Raw genomic sequence first — 22,042 nt, 5'->3', positions numbered from 1 at the left:
AGACTTGAGTCAAAGTAACCATAACCCAGAGCCCCTGGAGTTCCCCCTCACCCAAAATGTGGCGGCTATAGCTCTAAGATCATGGTGCACTGTGGGGAAACTCTACTGCTCACCCTGCACATTACCAGAAAGCAACTCACTTTTCAAAAGGCTTGGCTCTCTCTCCATTGCAACTCAGGAGGCTCTCTGATAGTGTGCTTGAAGATCAGTGATGAGAACAGAATGGGTTAACACTGACCTGAGCTCCTGCCATTTGCCATGAGGGGAGTGCGGCAGCTTCTGTTTTCAATAGAGCGGATTACAGATTGTTGGGATAGAGAGGACTAAGGAAGTTGTCCCATGGAACTGAGGTATACTTCCGACTGACTCTCAGGACCTGAGTCAAGCAGGGCTGCAGCTACACTGCAAAGCAACTGGGCTCCAACCCTGGGTCCTGGCTTGACTCAATTTGCTCTGGGTTAATGCAATTACAGTATACACGCAAGACGGGTTAGCCTTGAGCCCAGGCTCAAGCATGGGTGTACACTGCAGTGTAGATATACCCTGAGAGTCAATTTCTCACCTCCCATCCTCCTCAAAACTCTGGAATGCCCCTAAACTGTGATTGGCTGATGTGTTGTAGCACTTTATACGCCTCTCAGTGCACACAGAAGTGTAACTAGACCACCAAAAACATATGGGAGATGGGTAGTGAAATCTACACCCATTCACACTCCCTTGCGTGAGTTGGGGTCGTAGTAGCCTGTATAGCCTGCTTCCTCCACAGCATGCAGAAAGCAACAGTACAGTGCCCTAGCACAAGGCAATTATCTTACACTCCCTCAACTATTGTGTGACGGTGCCCAAATGAACACTGTGGAAATAGTTCAACAGAAAGACCACTATTATACCAATTATATAAATAAAAATTGGTTAGGTTGGATTATAGTCTACACTTATATACTGCACAGCTATGTGATGTTGAAAGAACAAATGAGTTTTTTTCTTTTAATTTAAATTTATTCAGAAAAACTTGGGTAGTGTTAACTGGAACAAAACAGGTTAATTTCTATGAAAGAATGGAATGAGTTAAAGTTAGGAATAATTTATTCTCTAGAAGTTGATTTCTACAAATCTGATGATTCAACCTTTGCTTCCAATTTTGCTGAAACATCAGAAATTGCACACCTAATATGGGCCACTTTCATTATGACATTGCCATTTAGACTCATCCTTTAAAAATGTTCTCGTTATACTGAATTTGTATCAACAGAGCTCCATGATAAAAATCTGAATATGATCCACCATTGCTATGGTAGAAACTGTGGGACAAGTTAGATAAGCGGAATAAATTCATGGAGAATAGGTCCATCAATGGCTATTAGTCGAAATGGTCAGGGATGGAACCCTATGCTCTGGGTGTCCCTAAGCTGCTGACTGACAGATACTGGAACTGGATGACAGGGGAATGGATCACTTGGTGATTGCCCAGTTCTGTTCATTCCCTCCAAAGTATTTGGCATTGGACACTGTCAGAAGACAGGATACTAGGCTATATGGGCCGTTGGTCTGACCCAATATGGGCATTCGTATGACCAGTATAAAACTACTAGCATTTTAAGCTGTATGCTTCAAAATGTTGCATAAAAGTGTATTCACATCAACTGCAGTCTGTAAATGGACCACTTATCTTTTCAGTGCCAGACTCTTGCACTGACGACATGCTCAAGAATGTTCTCACACAGTGGGCAGCTAGAGCCAGACCTATACTAACTCTTCCACTGGTAGCACTGAACTGGTGGCATCAACACTGAGAAATTTGGGTGGGTGTGTGTGTGGAATCTGATTGTAGACCCAACCTTAGATTAAGATCCTTTACTCCAGCGATAAGAAAATCAAGCGCATGTAGGCCTTTGTTTCTTACAAATTCCTTATGTATTTCTATTACAAAATGAAAAGAAAACCCTGACTAAGCAGCAGTAAAACTAATATGGCACAAACAGAAGTGATAACTATTGTGTCAAATTCCAGATATGTAGCTGTTACTGATACAGAGATAAAGGATTATTGTATAAAACTGTTCTGGTGCAATAAAACTTTTTTTTAATCAAATGCTACGAAAAGCAAAACACCAGTAAATCTGGCATGACTTTTTAATACAGCTTGTTCTCAAGAAAAGAATTGAATAATATTGTATTATATTATGAAAAATCCTTTCAAAAACAGAAGGAAAAGAATAGAAGAAATTTTTTCATAATTAGGCCTTCTTATACAAAAATACCTCTGCAAAGATAACTTCTGACTCACCACACCATACCAATAACAAAAGGCTAAATTACTAAGTGGTGAATCTTTAAGAACTAATCAACGCCTTTCACATAAGCTATATGGACAATTAAATAGCTTGATTTATTCAATTCCAACCAGAAAGGCAGCAAAAAAAGCTACTGTAAGGTAATTTATCTGAGGGAAAACAGAACAATAAGGCTATTAAGTAAAGAAAATCAGTTTCTGAATCGCTGTCTTGAAATCTGATCAAATGAGAGGAGGGAAATGAGAAATATGGGTGACCTTGGTGGAAAAAAACCCAAACAACTGAGGCCAACCTATATGTTTTCTTTTAATAAAATGGTTACTGGACTTTTTTGATCTAAATATCCAACCATCTCAGTATATTTAGTAAGATATAGCTCTCATTAAAGATTTCGGATACTGAAAGATCAACACTAGAGCTGGGTGGAAAATTCCAGCAATTGTTTTTGAAATGTGCAGATTCATCAAAATCAGAAAGTTTCAGAGACCGTTTGATTTCAACAAAGTTCTAACAGAACTCTGACAATTTGTTTGATTATTGTGTCTTAGGTGCTGACCTTTTAGTATAAGGAACTTCTATCAGAAATCATGGCATTTCATTACATATATTCAATTCAAAATGTAAAGTATCTATTTTATTAAAAGAAAACATTTGAGTTGGTTATCAGCCATTCTCCCTTTCACTTTATCTGATCCTTAATAATCAATTTACCTTCAAACTGGAGAACCTGCTGACAGTTCTAATGGCTAAGCTGTGATTGGAGATGTTGAGTAGGTAACCTGAATTATTGGTATTTTAATTATATGGTTTGGGTCTTCCTGGGCATCTTGCTCCCCCCACTTCCTTTTCCAGGACATCAGGATTTCAGCTACAATCATGAAGAGTAATAATTTGTACACATCATGCATTTTTGCACCTATTTTGGATTGTCACATGTGAAGGTTACATCACTACTTTATTTCCCTTTGAGAGGAATTGACAAATGAGAATATAAAATTTACACTGAACATTCCAAGAAAAAATTAAAGTGATCTGAGTATAGTTATTGGTACATAAATGTCTGGGAAAGTATGGCAACGTTTCCATTGCTTGACCCATTCCGTACATACAAAATAAACCTCTTTCTGCACGTGCTTTACATTATCTAAATTGACTCAGGAACAGTACAAGAAAATGAGAGACAAGTATCTAAACTGTTTCTAGCCTTCTGATTTAGACCATATCTACACATGCAGTGCAGCTGTACTAATACAGCTGGGCTGCTGCAGTGCATGTGGCAAAGACGTTCTATGCTGACAGGAGGGAGCAAGCGGCATAAGCTGTGTGACTAACACTTATTTTGGTGTAACTTATGTCGCTTGGGGGTGGAATGTTCATACCCCTGAGCAACATCAGTTTTGCTAACATATGCAGTAGTGTAGACATAGCTGATTTTAAAAGAATCTGGCCAATGACGGATGGTGTTTCTTACAAACAACTCCAAAGCTTACACGAGGACCACACTTTCTATCTTCTGGGTCATATTATAACCTTTTCCCCCATTCTTTTTATGTAGACCATTACATACACAATTCACCAGGAAAATGTTCTGATGCCACTTTAAGCAGCTTAGTTCATTTTACATCCTTTCTCCCTTCACACAAAATACAGGCACCTTTATAGCAGTTTTTTCCCTTTCATTTCAGCAAGGTTGGTTTCCCACTATTACTTTTTTCAGGGAACCATTTTTAGATAAAAATTCTTTCGATTAAATGGGAAAGCATACTTTAAATGAGAAAAAAATTTAGGGATAAGCACAAGGCAAAAAAACCTACACAAAAAAATTTGAACAAGGAGGTAGTGAAGGAAGCAAAAAGAAGCAAACGTTTTTCACTGGCTCCTTACTCATCCAAAACAAGAAAGCAATGAAAGAAAAGTGTAATTATATTACAATGGAAAGGAGGAAAAGAATGTTCTGTGAGGAGGTTTCACAGAAGCAGCAGCCCTACGCCGTATTATATATCATCATCATCATCCCATGATGCATTTTACTTCAATATCTCTAACAGTGTCAGTGGATTAATTTTAAACCTAATTACATCTCTATTTGTTTTGCATTTTAATCTATTCATGATATGGAAGCTGGTGGACACAGAAGGTAGGAAAAATAAGCTGGAAACTAGAGATCTTAAGACTATAGTTTAGTATGAGAACATTATGTAAAGTAAATTAGGCAGTTTCAGTGTAGTACTTTGGAGACGGCATTTCATATTCCAGGGTTACCAAAAGTTCCTCTCCCTAGTCAACTAAGAGTACAAACTATTTACAGCAAGCCTTCATCTTCACTGGAGTCGCCCTTCTAATTAGACTCATAGAACCATAGGGTTAGAAAGGACCATAAGCAGTGCATAATTTGTGCCAGGGCTTGCCAGGGCTGAGCCCTGTCACCGCTAGGCTTGGCAGTTCATAGCCCCAGCACCTCTGGGCTTGCTGTGTCAACTATGAAAGTAATAAAATGTCTTGTGCCCAAGCACCTTTTACATTAAAAATTAAGCATTGACCGCAAGGGTCATGTAGTCCAGTGGCTCTCAACCTTTCTAGACTATAGTACCACTTTCAGGCGTCTGATTTGTCTTGCATACCCCAAGTTTCACCACACAAAGACCACTTTGCTTACAAAATCAGACATAAAAACACAAGTGTCACAGCACACTACTAATGAAAAATTGCTTCCTTTCTCATTTTTACCACATAATTATAAAATAGATCAACTGGAACATAAATATTGCACTTACATTTCAGTGTATAGTATATAGAGCAGTATAAACAAGTCATTCTCTATATGAAGTTTTAATTTGTACTGACTTTGTTGGTGCATTTTATATAGCCTGTTGTAAAACTAGGCAAATATCTAGATGAGTCGACGTACTCCTGGAAGACCCTCTGCATACCCCTGGTTGAGAACCTCTGATCTAGTCAGCCCCTGCCAAGATTAGGGTTGCCAACTTTCTAAATGCTGAAAACCGGACACCCTGCTTCACCCTGTGACCTGCCCTTTCCCCCAGACAACACCCCCAGTCCCGCCCCAGCCCCACTTTCTCCTCCCTCCCGTCACTTACTTCCTCATGTCCCAGGATTCACCTGCTGCCTGCAGAGCCGGGCTGGGAAGAGCTGATACGGAGCCTGCCTGCCCAACTGGGGCAAGGTGGAGCAGAGGGAAAGGATGGTCCCTGGAATGAGGCAGGGGCAATCGAGGCACAGCAGGATGGGGGTGGAGTTGGTCCCCAGAGCAAAAGGCCAGGGAAATCGGGGCAAGATCACACACACACACACACACCCTCTGTCTGTTGGAGAGGCTGGAGCCAGCAACTTACCTGCGGGGGGCTGGAGTCTAAGGCAATCCCAACCAGATCAAATTGCCAAGATGGTGCCTGCTTCTTGTACAGCAGAGCTTACTTCTTCAATCCAGCCTGTGATAAACCTGACCAGAGTGGGCTGACAGGGAGAACTGCCTTCCACCCAGAACAGTCACAGATCCTTAACGAGATAGTCAGTAAGAGGGGAAAGAGAGAGACACAAGCCTTTCCTTTTGTCTCTGGCTTTTGTTCATCCCACTCTCTCTCAAGACTAAATGGGCAACAGCCACTGCAAACACCTCAAAAGGAGAAGAGCTGAGGGGACGATCTTGCCAAAAAAATAAAATACAATCCAGGAACAGGGCTGGGAATTAGCCAGACTGTTAGTCAGGCCTGGTCTACACAGGCAGCTTACATCAATCTAATTATGTCAGTGTACAAATTACAGCCTTGTCCCACTGATGTAAGTGCCCTACTACACCGACATCATAACTCCACCTCGAGAGGCACAGCGCTTATGTTGGTGTAGTTAGGGTGACAGTGTATGCGTAGACTCTGTGTTGCTTACATCGGCTGTTGGCTGTCTTGTCAATTTCAGTGCTCTATGATGAAGCCGTGAAATTGACAATAAAGCCATATAGATAGAGCCCAGCTGCCCTCGGCTGCCTGGCAGGCTGTGCCCATCCAGCTCCCGACTCCTGGCGAGGAGTGAGAAGGCGGGGAGCTGCATGCAGCTCAGAGCCCTGGTTCTCAGCCTCCCACATTGAAGAGAGGCAATCAGTGGAAGTGCTCTGCTGAGGATGTGCACCACCGATGGTGGTAGGGTAGTGTGGACATCAGCCACTGCAATAAACACTGTGGTGGCTGTAAGTCGACATAACATAGGTCAACCTAGGTCTGTAGTGTAGATGTGTCCTTAGAAATTTGAAATGGCATTTGGAGTTTTCTCCAGAAAAAGCTCTGCAGCAGAGGGGTCTGATTGACCATCATATGCTGTGGAGACAAAAATCTGGGAATTTCAGAGGAGAGGGCATTCCCCTCCTTCCTGTGACTGACAGGTCTGGTTCTGTTTAACACTTCAAGCAGGCTGACGTACCCATTATAATGGAACCGTGAATCTTGGCACAATGAAGAAAGTATAAAATAATCATATTCAGATTTTGATTTTTAAGTCCTTGGTTGGTTGAGGGCCATGTGATCTCCCTGGATCTTTGTGGCATTATTCAGTTGAAGCTTTGGAGTGGTTAAACTAAGACTAGAATAAAGATATTGGCAAGCTTGTCTATACTTTGTTACTAATTTATAAAATTTCACTGGTTAAAATGGAAAGAGCAATGTTTATGCTCCACAAATTTAATCTTCTGAGCTGGTATAAATCCATCAACTGAGCTATCTGAAAATAACTTCTGGATTGAAACCGCCATATTAACAGAATCTAAAACCAAAGCAAAAGAACATGCTAATAGACAGGTCAGGGACCTTAAATATCAAAGCAGCATTACAGTTTTGAAAGATATGCTTCTTGTAGAAAGCCAGAGTTCCTGCCAAGAAAAAAGGAAACAAAAGCAGAGGAATAGCAGAAACTTTGTAAAAATAACTGGTATGGTTTAGATTTGCAAGTGAAGTAGAAGTCAAACACAATTTGAAATCCTATGCATAAAATTTTGTCAGGGGTTGTGCAATCTCTGCTTTTTTCCCATCTTATGTAAGATGGGAAACTAATACTATTTACAGCATCAAATCAATAGTTGCTTTAAACTTTAAGGAAATTTTAAAAAGCCAGTCTCCACTATAGACAAACTTATCCTTGTTTCCTCATTTTCAGAGACACTTCTATGTCCCTCACTAAAGACGGTAATTTACAAAGCACAAGTCAAATATTTTTGTTTTAACTACTGAGATATCATCTAAATGCCTGTCTTACCTAAACCAACAATACTTTATTGTAGCAAAGAGGCACTTCTCCTAGAGTTAAGGTTAAGACCAGCTTTTTCTTTAAAGTTCAACTGTTTTAAGCGCACTAAAATGTATTTCAAAACAATCCATGTAACCAAATGTTATGTGCCTCGGGGCTCCAGATAGGGTAAGTGATCCAAATTTGGGGTCACTTAGCCAAGGGAGTTCCCAAGACACAACTGCTAGATAAAAAACAACTTTTTCTAACGTTGACACTTTCTGGTAACTTTTTTGCATACAGACAGAGCTCAACCAGGATTCAAATCATCGCATCAAGGTCATGATTAACAGCATAATCAAATTATTTTTGTAAGACAAATTTAAATCATGTGAATGCTTGTTGACACGGAAAGTGAGACGTGAAGAGAGACTGGAAAGGAGGTAGGGGGGCGAGTAGCAGGGGAACTAGAGGAAGATAGGGACAGGGCAGCTTGTTAGCGCCAGTCTCCTGTTCTGTATGTGTATGCCAGGATCTGGGGACCCCATCCCTTTAGGGAGCTCTGAGACCTTCTCCCTGCCCTCCCATGTGAGCTGGGATCTGGGGGGCCTTGCTCCCAATTGGTTTCTGAGTCCTTCTCCCTGTGTGGGTGCCAGGATCTGGGATGCTACTGGCCATCTATGGTCTGACCTCCCACATTCCACCTTGTCATGTTAGCTGGGTTCGGGGGAGAGGCACAGATTATCCAACAAGTTCTTGGAATGTATTAAGAGACCATTTTTTGTTTCAGAAGGTGGAGAAAACTACTAGGGGAGAGGCTGTTCTAGATCTGATTTTAATAAACAGAAAGGAACTAGTTTAGAATTTGAAAGCAGCTTGGGTGAAAGTGATCATGAAATGACAGAGTTCATGATTCTAAGGAATGGTAGAAGGGAAGACAGCACAAAAAAGAAAGTGGATTTGAAGAAAGCAGACTTCAGCAAACTCGGAGTTGGTACCTTGGGAAGCAAATCTAAGGGGAAAAACAGTTCAAGATAGTTGGCAATTTTTCAAAGAGACATTATCAAGGACACAAAAGCAAACTATCCCACTGCGTAGGAAAGATAGAGAGTATGGCAAGAGACCATCCTGGCTTAACCAGGAGATCTTCAGTGATCTGAAATTCAAAAAAGAATACTACAAAAAGTGGAAACTAGGTCAAATTACAAAGGATGAATATAAACAAACAACACAAGTATGTAGGGATAAAATCAGAAAGGCCAAGGCACAAAACAAGATTAAACTAGCTAGAGACATAAAAGGTAACAAGAAAAACGTCTACAAATACATTAGATTCAAGAGGAAAACCAAGGACAGAGTTGGAAGGGGAGAAAAACAACAGAAAATGTGGAAATGGCAGGAATGCTAAATGACTTTGTTTCAGTTTTCCCAAAAAATTTAGTAGCAATTGTACATCTACCTTAGTGAATGCCAGTGAAAATGTGGTAGGATCAGAGCTAAATAGGGAAAGAACAAGTTAAAAATTACTTAGACAAGTTAGATGTTTTCAAGTCACCAGGGCCTGATGAAATACATCCTAGAATACTCAAGGATCTGACTGAGGAGATACCTGAGCCATTAGTGATTATCTTTGAAAAATCATGGAAGACGGGCGAGATTCCAGAGGAGTGGGAAAGGGAAAATATAGTGCCAGTCTATAAAAAGGGGAATAAGGACAACATGGGGAATTACAGACAAAGCTTAACTTCAGTATCTGGAAAGATAATGGAGCAAATAATTAAGCAATCTATTTGCAGACACCTAGAAGATAATAAGGTGGTAAGTAACAGTCAGCATGGATTTGTCAAAAACAAATTGTTTCAAACCAACCTAATAGCTTTCTTTGACAGGGTAATGAGCCTGTGGATAAGGGGAAGTGGTAAATGTGATACACCTTGACTTTATTAAGGCTTTTGAAACTGTCTCGCATGACCCTCTCATAAACAAACTAGAGAAATACAACCTAGATGGAGCTACTATAAGATGGATGCATAACTGGTTGGAAAACCATTCTCAGAGAGTAGTTATCAGTGGTTCACAGAGAAACTTGAAAACAGGTGCTGTTTTCATTGCTCTAACAATGGCGTATGATACAATATGGCACACTGGCCTGCTCGTGAAGGCATCACGGGTCCTGCTACCTTGGGTCACAGCTGTCGAACTGTTCCTCCGTGATAGGCAGTTCAGAGTCCATATGGGAAGAAGACAAGTGCTTGGAGACAACAGAGCAATGGGTTACTCCAGGGCTCTGTGCTTTCTCCAATCCTTAGATCAACGACCTGCCAACAATGGAGTCACGAAAGTTCATTTACGCAGACGACATCTGTTGCGGTACCTAGGCCCAGATATTTCACGAGCTTGATGTCATCTTAAACTGGGACACAGTAAAGTTAGCTGACTACTGTAAGATTTGGTGCCTCCAGCTAAGCATCATGAAAACAGTCTCCAGTTTGTTCCATTTTCATCACACCAGCGCAAACCGAGAACTGAATGTTTATCTGAATGGTCAGGAGGTGAAGCATGAAGCAGAACCGGTCTATCTAGGTGTGACCTTAGACCGCACACTGAGTTACCATGCCCACCTGAAGAAGACAGCAGCTAAAGTTAAGACGCATAACAATCTTTAGCAAACTGGCAGGTTTGTGCCTGAGGTGCCTGTGCTCCAACTCTGCAGATGTCAGCTCTTGCCACCTCATATTCGGTGGCGGAGTACTGCGCACCAGTATGGAGTGGATTGTCACACACCAAACTGGTGGATACGCAGTTACATGGCGCCATGCGCATCATCTCCAGCACCCTGCGTCTGACTCCACTTCCAGGGCTTCCAGTTCTGAGCAATATTGCTCCTCCTTATATCAGACAAGAGGTTGCCACTGGCAAGCTACTGGAGAAAGTACGCGCCAAGCCAAGCCTGCTGCTGCATAATAACCTTTTAAAAAACTTTAAATAGATAATACTTAGTCCTGCCATGAATGAAGGGGCCTGGACTAGATGACCTCTCCCTTCCAGTTCTGTCAGGGATGGGCTAGATCAGAGGTTCTCAACCTTTTTCTTTCTGATGTAGTTCCAGAACTCTCCCCAACATGCTGTAAAACTTGAAAGCCCACCTGTGCCACAAAAGTTTCTCTGCATATCAAGTAGATTAAAAGCCAGGGCTGATGTCTGAGAATGAAATGTAAACATTTGGGACAAAATCTGCCCCTCCCAAATAATTTTATTTTATTAATTTACTAATGTAATCTTAGTACATCAAAATATCCAGAAGGCACTGAAACTATTTGTGGAAAAAAAGAATTACACATGCAAAGGCTCACAGGGAGGGGAGGGGTAATTGGGATGAAAGAGCAGGTGGGAATGGAAGGAGATGGGTTTGAATCTGTAGCACGGGATGGGGCATTATGGGAATGGACAGTAGTTATTAGATGGGAGAGGTTGAAGAATGTGAGGGGTAGCAGAGGAAGTTGGAGTTCTAGGGGCGGCAGGGACCTGCGAACCCTACCCCTCTGCAAGCGACTGAGCCACTCTCCCTGCCCCTCTGTGTGAGCTAGGGAAGTGGGGAGTCAGAGACTGAAGGTAATGCAAATTTAAAATAGTTAAGATACATATCACACCTGTGCAGGGCGGAGGGGCTGACCAGAGTGTATGGGGGAGGGACCTGGTATAGGGGAGAGACAGATTACTGCATGGACTTGCAGCATAGCTGGGTAAGCCTGGCTGAATCAAGCCCAGGAGTCAGAGGTGGGCATGGGTAATGGGAGTGAGGGCCCAGCTCAAGGTACATAACCAAGGAAATGAGTACACAGTAGCAGAGGATCTGACAGAGCAAGGAGCAACTTCTTATATGTTAACAGCTTCTAGGTGGCAACTAATAGCTTAATGGGAAGGAGGGGGCTGGAAATGTTGGCGGGGGAGCTACAGGTTGCAAGGAATTGTGTGGCAAGAAGTGGAGAAGACTGACACACATTTTCTCACACACTTAAGGTTACTGTAAGCGCCATGTGATGAAACTGTCAAGGTTTGGGGGGAGGGGGGGGACACCATGGATGGAACTTCTCTCGTCGGTCCTGTTAGCAACTACACATTGCAAACATTTCCAGGCATGACCATTATCCCCATTCCACTACAACAAAACATACAGGAGGGGGAAGAAGCTATTAGGAACCACATCACAACTGCATGAACTATTGGAAAGATCACTGGACTGACACTATTTCTTGCTCTGCCACTGGCCTGATGGGTGACCTTGGGCAAGTCACTTCACCTCTGCATACCTCAAATTTCCATCTGTAAAGTCTGTTGAGATCTACTGATGAAAAGTGCTGTATAAAAGCTGGGTCTTTTTGTTATTACCGAGCGACATTATCAACTACAAAGATACCTGAGAACTATAACTGTCTAAATGATCACTAACTCCTACAACACATTTCTTCCTGTTAAACACCCTCACACACCTCTAGGAAATTCCTTGATAAAAACCATTCATTAATGCAGAATTAAGGTTATCCAGAGATATCTCATGCCCTTCCAGAATGTCATGTTCAGCAAAACTCAAACCTCTAAAAACCAGGAAAGCTCGGGTACACATCAATGCAATATGTTGGAAACTGAGAGGCACCTGGTGAGCCTTATAGTCATTCCTCCCACTGATCAAAGCACAAGTCCCTACAGACAAGGCCATGCCCATTCCTTGAATCAGCTAGTAGCTACTTGATCAGTCTCAACTTCTTTGCAAAGAGACAAAAGCTATACAGCTTCTATACAGCCCTGCACTGAAGAAGAGAAACAGTCTTGTCACATCTGTAAAACGGGGAGAGTGAAGTTAAACGTTGAGACCTACTGATGTAAGGCGCTATATAAAAGCTAGGTCTTTTTGATCATTACCTAGCAACAGTAGTGTTATCAATTGCAAACCTATGTGAAAACTATAACTGCCTACATGACCATTAATGTCTACCAATAAACATTTCTCTTTCTGTTTAAAAAGAAAAAAATAGGAAATGGTATGGCAAAAATCTTTAACAACACACAATTAACATTGCCTGTTGATAGCTCGTGCCTTTTCAGAACACACGGTTCAGCAAAACTCAAACTTCTACAAACCAGGAAATACTAAGTTACGGCAAACATCCACCCAACCTTAACTGTGCCGTTTTTGAGTGACACCTCAAGCACCCATACCACACACACTTGCACTCTGCCTTTTCACCATAATAGGCAGGTGTTACCTGCACTTACCCAATGCTCAAACACTGAGCCTACTCCCCCAACATACCACATTTGTACAATATAATATAAAAATTCTGTACTGAAATTATGCAGACTGGAACCTCAAGATAAACATGCACCTCTTTCCTTTGAAAACTACACACATGGGGGGACACAGATGCAGATATTCTCACATCACAATCATATCTGTAATGCTCCTCAACCTAATCCCCAGATCTCCTCCCAACATAATCACAGTTCTTCCAAACAGTTCCAGTTTATTGCTCCACCAGTAAATACAGTACACCTAACACAATGAATGCAGCTACAGTGCATGCAGATAATTCCCAGTGGCTTAGGGTGACCAGATGTCCCGATTTTATAGGGACAATCCCAATATTCAGGGCTTTGTCTTATATCGGCACCTATTATCCCCCCACCCCACCCCGATTTTTCATACTTGCTATCTGGTCACCCTACAATGGCTAGTGCAAGTTCCATGCAGCCAGAGTTAAGGACATGTGGGCTTTTACCTTAACTCTGTATTTCCTAGTTTGCAGAAGTTTGAGTTTTGCTGAACTTGACATTCTGGAAGGACAAGAGCTATCACTAGGTAACCTTAAGTTTGCTTAAAAAAGGTTTTTTCCATTTAATAACATCCTAAATGGTACTTCGTCAATTTCCACTTAAAGCAATGGAGTAAAGCAGTGGATTCAAAATTATTTCACATCATTTTATCTCTAAAAACACACAATTTAGAAACACACAATTTCTAACAAATAATAATTAAATCTTACTTTATTTTAACACTATTTTCTGAAATAGTACATGTTCTGAAATTTTTTTCCTTTCTAAGCACTTGATCCAACTTCCGTTAAAAGACAGAAAATGGAAAAATTCCAATTGATTTCAACATAAAATGGATTAGGCTTAAGTTCCCCATAAGCTGCACAGTGGTGCAGCCACGCAAAAGCCTATTTAGTGCTGCCTAGGCACTTAGGGAACCTGCCCAGGGACCTGCCGCAACTGGCTTTCCTGCAGCCCCAGCCCCAGCGCTCCTGCAGAGGGGATAGGCGCCTCTCCCCCACAGCCCAGGTACTGCTGCGAGGAGAGAGCACTGGGGAGAGTCCTCTTTCCCCACCGCATCTCCAGAGCATCCTTCTGCACCCCAAACCCCTCATCCCCAGCCCCACCCCAAAGCCCACACCCCCAGCCGGAGCCCTCACCCCCTGCACCCAACCCTCCGCCCCAGCTCTGAGCCCTTCATTCCCAGCCCCACCCCAGAGCCCACACCCCGTGCACCCAACCCTCCGCCCCAGTCCTGAGCCCCCCGCACAAGAATTCCTTGACCCCACCCCCACCACATGAATTTTGTTGTGTATACCAATATGGAGGTGATGTGTCACACATCACCTCCATATTGGTACACATAACAGAATTCATTCTGTACATGGGTGGGAAAAATTAGAGGGAACACTGGATTAGGCCCTTGAAAAGAAAAAAAAAATCTATGCAAGACACACAAGCAGTGTGCAAAACTGCCTTTCAAATGTAGACAAATTTTGTAGACAGTGTGTGTTATGATGGTGTCAGTCACCATACAGGGTAAGGACACAAAATAATGTACATACATTGATTTCTCCTGCTAACTGGCTAAAGAAACTATTAGCCTAAGCTTTAAAATCCTTACTTGAATAAGCAAGATTTTGCATGCAACTGGAAAAGAAAAGAGAAGGAAGAATGCTACAGAAAGCGTGATGAAAGAAAGACAAGAAAAAGAAAGGTGTAGTAAAAGTTTCACAAGGCATAAAAGTATCAGAAATAAGGACAACACTGTTCACATTTCTCTTTAACAACAATTTAGAGCATTACTATTAACAATTATCATATGAAATGACATGGATTATTTTGGTATTCTTATTAGATTTTTAAAGACTTCACTAGCTTAATAAAGCATCGCTAATTTGTCACGTTTCCATGACAGAATGTTCTAGAAAGTACAGGATAACCTCATTTATACTGATATTTAAAAATATTCAAACTGTTTACATCTTCTCATATACATTTGTATATTGCAAAGGACAAAGAATACAAAGTGACAGCAATACTGCAGTAGTGTGTTATCATGCACAATACCCAGTGTTTATCCAGTAGATCATCCAGCCACTTGAACAGTGACAAGGTATCAATAGACTGTATTAGAGCTGATGAATTACAACATTACAGAGACTGATAAAACACAATATGCAAGACTGTGAACACTAATGTTTAGCTCCAATAGAATTCAATCTATATTATATTTATTAGGTGTCAGACACCATTACAAGGCATTAAATGAAATTCTTCTATTATAAAACCATTGCAAACATGTGCAGTGCCACCAAGTAATTTTTTATGTCCATGTATGTAAGTGCCACACATATGGAGTGTACTTTTGGAAAGAACATTGCTGTAAATAGGTTTTTCCTTACAAGCCAACAGTCACTCAGGCAATATGCCACAGCAATTTATACTAGTAACAACTGCTATTCAGAGACGACAGAATTTTTTCAAAGCTTGATTGTTTTTGTTAGAGCAAAGTCATTTGCACTGCTACAGAGAGAGAGGGAGAGAGAGAGAGAGAGATCTTTATTATTATAATTCTCCTGTAAAAATTCACTCCAGGCTGAAGCCTCTTATAGTAAGTACAACAGTAAGTTCACAATCTGGTTATCTGTACCATACAGGTACATTCATAGTTGAGGATAGTAATGGTGATTTAGGCTACGCAATCACAACAAGATCACTTGATATCAAATATAAGTTTGGTGCGAGAAAGTCAGTGCAAGGAGCATCTGTATCGTAGGGGTCAGCACTGGTGCCCTGAGTACCAGGGGCATTGGCACAGTATACACAAATATTGGTACCAAGAAGTCAGTACTGGGTGAAGTGCAGACCTCTGCCTGAGACAGTACCACACATGTTCAGAAATCAGGTTTTGCGAGGGTGTCAGAGGAACCTGATTTGGGCTCTCGACCTATCCTTTGCCTGAGTAGTCTGAAGAGAACAATGCCTTATTTTACTACATCCTAGGAAGGGTAACCTAGGCCTGTGCTTACTGTGAGCATGATGTTCCTTCCCACTCCTTTCAGAGACTGGGTGGACGAAGACAGCTACGTTGTCAGTCTCAGTATATGAAGGTTTCTTTGAAGAGTGAGCCCAGGAGCTGGGAACTGAGCTGTAGCTCACAGGAACAATGACAGAGGAAGCTGGGTCAGGCCTGGTAGGTCCCTTCCGCTGGTCCCTAGGAGGCTCTCACTGAGTGCTCCATGAGAAAAAGTTTAAGATTGGCCCCTCTCACCTTCTGCATCCTCTTGGAGAAAAAGCGACAGATTGAGCAACTATAAGGGACAGGCCCCATTCTGAAAGGAAAAAGGCACCTTGAGTGCCCTTCATTGAACAGAACAGCTACATTAAGGAGGGGGATGTTCTGAACTCCAGGTTTCAGCCAAGGCAGCAAAATCCCAGTACCTGGAAATCCCTAAAAATAACATCCCGTTATTAGTGTTATCCCCAAACTAGCGTAAAAAGGAGAACACTACCCTGACTATACAGTGCTGCCCAGAGGATTCAGGGGGCCTGGGGCAAAGCGGGGGAGCTGCGGCGCTTGTACACACCCGGCGGCAGTCCGGGTCTTCGGCGGCATTTCGGCGGCGGGGGGCCCTTCACTCGCTCTGCGTCTTCAGCAGCACTGAAGGGCCCCCCCGCCGCTGAAATGCCGTCGAAGACCCGGAGCAACTGAAGGGACCCCAGCCGCCGAAGACCTGGAGTGACTGAAGGGCCCCCTGCCGCCAAAGTCCCGGAGCAACTGAAGGGCCCCCCGCTGCCAAAATGCCACCGAAGACTCGGACTGCTGCCAGGCCAGGGCTCGCAGGACCCCTGTGGGGCCCAGGGCAAATTGCCTCTCCCCGGCGGCCCTGTGATTATATCACTACATACACACACAACAATCAGACAAGTTGCAGAGTGTGCAGAGAAGCAGACACTGCAGATGTTCCGTTTTACAGCCATAAGCAGTAAGAAGGAACGGAGGGATAGTTGGGCTTACTCCACCCTTTACGTCCTCGAATGTGTGTGGAGGGTAGGGTGGTGGTGCACAAGAGCATCCAGGGATGCTGCCATCCAATAGAATCCATTCTCATGCACATGAGCACCAGAAGTACAATACACATGGGCAATCATTCAAAGAACGCTATCGTCTTCCTTGGACATGTGAAGAAACTGAACTACTCATCCACCTAAAATAAAGTTATATCATTTTCAAATTTAATTCAGAAAAGGCTTAGTGGTTTGCCCTAAACCAGATTGGGTGAGGTAAGAATTTTGTTTTTAAAAATGTTGTATGGGTTGGTGGCAATCAGCTTGGTATAACTTTTGCCCCTTTTATGCTGAGGATTTTTCAGCACAGACAAGTTAAGGGCTCATAAGGAATTACTTCCTAAATCCAGACTGCTGAAAAGAATATACAGATGGACATGTTTTTATTAGTTTATTTCCTTTCTGTACATCTTCTCCTGCTAACCAAAAGTACTTCCTCTCCAAAAGGATTCTAGGCAGGACTGAAGAGGTTTGAGACAACTTCTTTCCTAGTACATAGTCCTATAACCAGACAACCATGAAAACTACTAAAACTTGAGCAGATTTAGCAGGATGCACTCATTTCCAAGTTTCAGATGCAGGAAGTCTTTGGTTCAGACTTATGTGGAACACTGAACAAACAGGATTTTCAAAGTTAGCAATTAGGTACTGGAAGTCCGTCATAGAAAAAACAACTGCTTTACAAATAAACAGCAAGAATTTACTTAAAAGTCCTCCCTTACCTTCTGTACTTAATCCAGGACTTGAGGTGAATTTTGCTACATCGACAATCTTGACAGCAAACTGTTGCCCAGTTTCTCTGTTGATACATCGCCGCACAACACTGAATGGACCCCTACAAATAAACAAACAACAAAAAAGGTCAGATTTTCTGCATTAAAAGAATTAAAAACTATTCCGTTCTCCTTTGTGTGTTTAGCTGTACAGTTCCATTATTTCCTAACACAGGTAAGGTTACATTTTTGGAGCTATACCACCATGCGGAAGGTGTGTACCTCTCACCCACATTGCCCACCACAAAATGTAATTGCTACTAGAGTTTAATGTAAACAGAATTTTACAAAATTGATATTTTCATTTTTAAAAGTTCATAAATAATTTATTTCGTACAGTTTACTTGTAAAGGATACAACTAATAGAACCCATACAAAATCATAATACTATTGCTAATGTAAATGTAATTTGTTTATGATACAAAATACAGTATGAAAAACACTGCAAAATACCTTTATATTTATATTACACAGATTTATTATGACCACATTTAATTCTAGAAAATTTTGTGAAATATATATTCTAATAGGCTCAAATTCTGCTCCCGTACTCATTCTATTGATTCCAGTGGGAATTTGCCTGATTAAAAAAAAAGTTAATACATTCTGACTGAGGAATCCAGGATATGGCTGACTAAAAGTACAGTTTAATGAGAAAGAGTAAAAAATGCATACAATTCCGTTATTTTTTAAATGACTATTAAGAAACACTTAGAAAGGATAGTTTAGAATAGTCAAGTCTACCAAAAATGTAAGTTAATCTTTCCACATACATCACCAGCCAATAAACCAATACAGGAGACATGGGAAATTTAAAACTCCAGGGTAATAGAAATATATCTCAAATTTTCTCTGATCTTCATTCCTTAAAGATCCATCATGGAACCAAAGAAGCTACATATAATAAAAGATTTATTAGATTATCTAGTTTATACACCTAACAATACTACATTTAATCCTGCAAAAAAAGTTTGCAGTTCAAAATAGCTGTATGTGCCTTAATTTTTTCCAAAATCTACATTCAGAATGATTGTATCCCTAAGAAATGCCACAATATAGGGATGAGAGACAAGGTGGATGAGGTAATATCTTTTATTGGAGCAACTTCTGTTGGTGAGAGACACAACCTTTTCAGCTATACAGAGCTCTGCGGCTCGAAAAGTTGTCTCTCTCACCAACAGAAGTTGCTCCAATAAAAGATATCGCACTCACCTTATCTGTCTAATATCCTGGAACTGACATGGCTACAAATAAACACAACAATATACGGTTTATAGTTACCTCGCTTCTACACAGATTTCTCTGAAAACTCATCCTTAAGTGTCATAACCCAACACACCCATTTTTGGAAGTCATCTGTTAATATAAGGATTTAACTTTAACATTCTTAGCGCTAACATGCTATGCAACAAAACTCAACTTTAATTTGTAATATTTTCATATAAATTGCATCTCACAATGCTTCAATGTTAAATAATGCAATTACCCACTACTGGGTAAGTTACTAGGTACAGACATCAGAGAAAATGTTTTCAGATAAGATTATGGGAACATAGGAAGGCAGTGGTCATAAAGAAGGTATATTTTACTTTATTTTTGTTGTTGCTGCTTCTTTAATAGTGATAACAAAGGGCAACTTGTAAAGTTAAATTGGCACACACTAGAAAAAATTAGGCTAACGTACCAGTTGACAAGGAAATTCACATTCTAGCAGTTTCTCTGAAAGATAAGAGAAGTAATTTAAAGAATATGGATGGAAGTTGTGCATGGAAGATTCATGTTTTTCTGTTGACTGGAATAAAAGGCAGTGCTTAGTTTAAAGGATGAGTTTTCCCTTCTAGACAGAAAACTGCAAGTCAGGTTATGGATCTCTGATTCCTGAGACTACAAAGTGACAGCCTTTCTAGTTCTCAATAGAGACTTTTTAGGGGCAAGGGTGGAGAAAATAAGAGGAAAAAAATTCAGTTTAAATATTTTTATTCACTACCAGTTTTAATTTTAGTTTGATGTTCCTGTACATACAGGGTGTTTTTTGGAATTTAATTATTTTTTTAATCCTGATTCCATTTTTGAATCCAGATTACTATTGTGAGAGTCTAAAACTTACATTTTACCCGCCCTTATAGTCTTTTATTTAAAACAGTAATAGCACCCTAAAAAAGGAAGAGGAGGGAGAGTATAGTCTAACTTGAAGCCTGCTAAATATTGTAACAGGAATCAGAGAGGATATTCTTGATCTTGGACAAATTAAACACATAAAAAGGATAACTAAACCCTAAATTATATTATCCTCTAGTGAAAAACCCCTCCAAATTGCACTGTCTGCCAGATGAATAGCTAGAGATAAAGACAGTCACACTGTTTTGTTTTTAAAAAAATTACATACTAAGGTCTCGATCCTGCAAACACATACGCATGCGTTTTACCTTATACATATAAGGCCCACTGTGTGCAATGTAAAGTTAAGCATGTGCAAAAGTGTTTGCATGACCAAAGATCAAACAGGTAATTTTTTTCTCACTAATATCCAAGCTGTGTGCATAGGTATCCATATTTGGAATGTCCTATTACTCTTCAATATTTATTAAGGGAATATTTTAGCCACAATCATCATGTATATTTTAAAAAATTATTAAATGAAAAAGCCTAAGTATACAGGGATAAAAATATTTCACTCATAGATCCTTAGACAGAAATTCTACCAATGCAGTTGACCAGCAAGACACATTCCTTAATTAATACATTATGGAACTTAAATTTAACAGTCCTGTACCCTTTAGTAGTGAAGCCTTCTTTAGTGACTAAATATGCTAGCCTGGAATTGTCTTTTTTTTTTTTCTTTCCCCCACACACACTTGACAACCAGAGCTAATTTATGCATCAGGGTACAGGAACTACTTTTACAACTGTGGTCAGCATTTTTCTAGAAGGCTAAATACACCTGTAGCATTATTCCAGAAGGGAAAGCACTTGGAGATTAATAATGTTTTAGTTTCATAATTAAACTGTCTTCAATGAAGAATGGAAATCTAGGTTTTAGAACTCGGCTTCTTTAGAAAAAAAGGATGTGTTGAGGAATTCCAAAATGGTTATTTATTATTCATACTACAGTAACACCTAGCGGTCCCTATCACAGATCAGGGACCATCATGTTAAGCATCGTATCAACTAACCTAAAAGACTGTCTCTGCAAAGCTTATGGTTTAATTAAATGGTTACCTAGTTTATTATATTCCAACACTGAAGGATGTACAGGAATTATATAGATTTTCTGTATTTTTCTACAGACGCCTTAGATTTGTCCGCATGTGCATATTCCATAGGAAGCCATTTCTTTTGACTACCTAATGCTCCAGCAGCACCAATGGAGAAATTAAGGGTAATTACCTTTAGAATACTGCAGGATATATTTTGAATATACCATTTTAAGGAAAATAGGTTGGATGATACTAAACATTCATTAGTATTTTTTTGTTTTATTTTAATTCAGTGGATGAAGTTCTACTCAGGAAAGTAAGTATAATGACATGAGCTTTAAAGCCGAGAACGAAGATATTGAGTGCATGCTTCCCCACAAGAGCTCTTCCAGTAAAACACTGATACGCAACAGCTACTCTTCCTATTGGAGGGCTCTGCTCTAAAAATATTTGGGGGCCTATTTTCTAAGTCTCATCCTACAATCCAATCAGCCAATTTCTTGCTAATAAATGTCATGCTTCGGGAAATGATGAGACAATTATTAGAAAAGTCAGGAAGTTTTCTATACATAGTATAGCACTGCCCAATTGTGCACATTATGTAGTTATTCCACTTTCATCTCAAGGCCTGTCAGAGAACACTCAATTAAAGAGGACCTTTACTTTATTCCACCTTGAGCGTTCACATATGAATTTGATGAGCCCAAACCCACAGCCTTGTGGGTAGCCCGGGAGGCTGTAAGACAGAGAGCACCCCTGACAGAAAAGCCCCTTGTGGGTGAATTTGGGAGAATGTAGGGCTATGAGAGTAAACTGAGAGAGAAAATGTGGAGTGGAGCCCAAAAGGTGGTCAGATACTAATATTTTAGTATCTTTCCGGCAACTCCTGCAGCAGAACGGGTACCAGATGTATTGGTTCTTCCTCTCCTCTGGATTTTACTGTTGATGCCGAGAGGGGGGGTCCTGATGCATGGGCAACTCAGGGCCTACATATCATCTGCCCAGGCTTGTGCCCTGGAGAGGTATTCCAGCTTCGCCTCAAGCATTGACACAACACAGGAGGCAGCAGTCACCGGTTCTAAGCTCTTATTCAATTGGCATAGAGTTGAGTGCTAGGGGCTGTCTCCAACAGTGGGAGAGATCATCTTATTTCACTGGACAATCACCGC

General features: G+C 40.9%; 1 protein-coding gene across 7 annotated transcripts in view; it reads right to left on the bottom strand.

Annotated features, from left to right (window-relative positions):
• CASK (calcium/calmodulin dependent serine protein kinase) overlaps nucleotides 1–22,042 on the bottom strand; it is a 428,246-nt gene that overhangs the window by 279,682 nt on the left and 126,522 nt on the right. For all 7 annotated transcript variants that reach the window (XM_045002670.1, XM_045002673.1, XM_045002674.1 and 4 more), the window contains exon 2: nucleotides 17,626–17,738. In XM_045002670.1, the coding sequence (XP_044858605.1) occupies nucleotides 17,626–17,738 (113 nt within the window). The remainder of the gene's footprint in view (nucleotides 1–17,625; nucleotides 17,739–22,042) is intronic.

This window comes from Mauremys mutica, chromosome 1 (assembly GCF_020497125.1).
Source record: "Mauremys mutica isolate MM-2020 ecotype Southern chromosome 1, ASM2049712v1, whole genome shotgun sequence".
NCBI classification, from domain to species: domain Eukaryota; kingdom Metazoa; phylum Chordata; order Testudines; family Geoemydidae; genus Mauremys; species Mauremys mutica.
The sequence above is the reverse complement of the archived record's forward strand: the minus strand, read 5'-3'. Positions and strand labels throughout refer to the sequence as shown.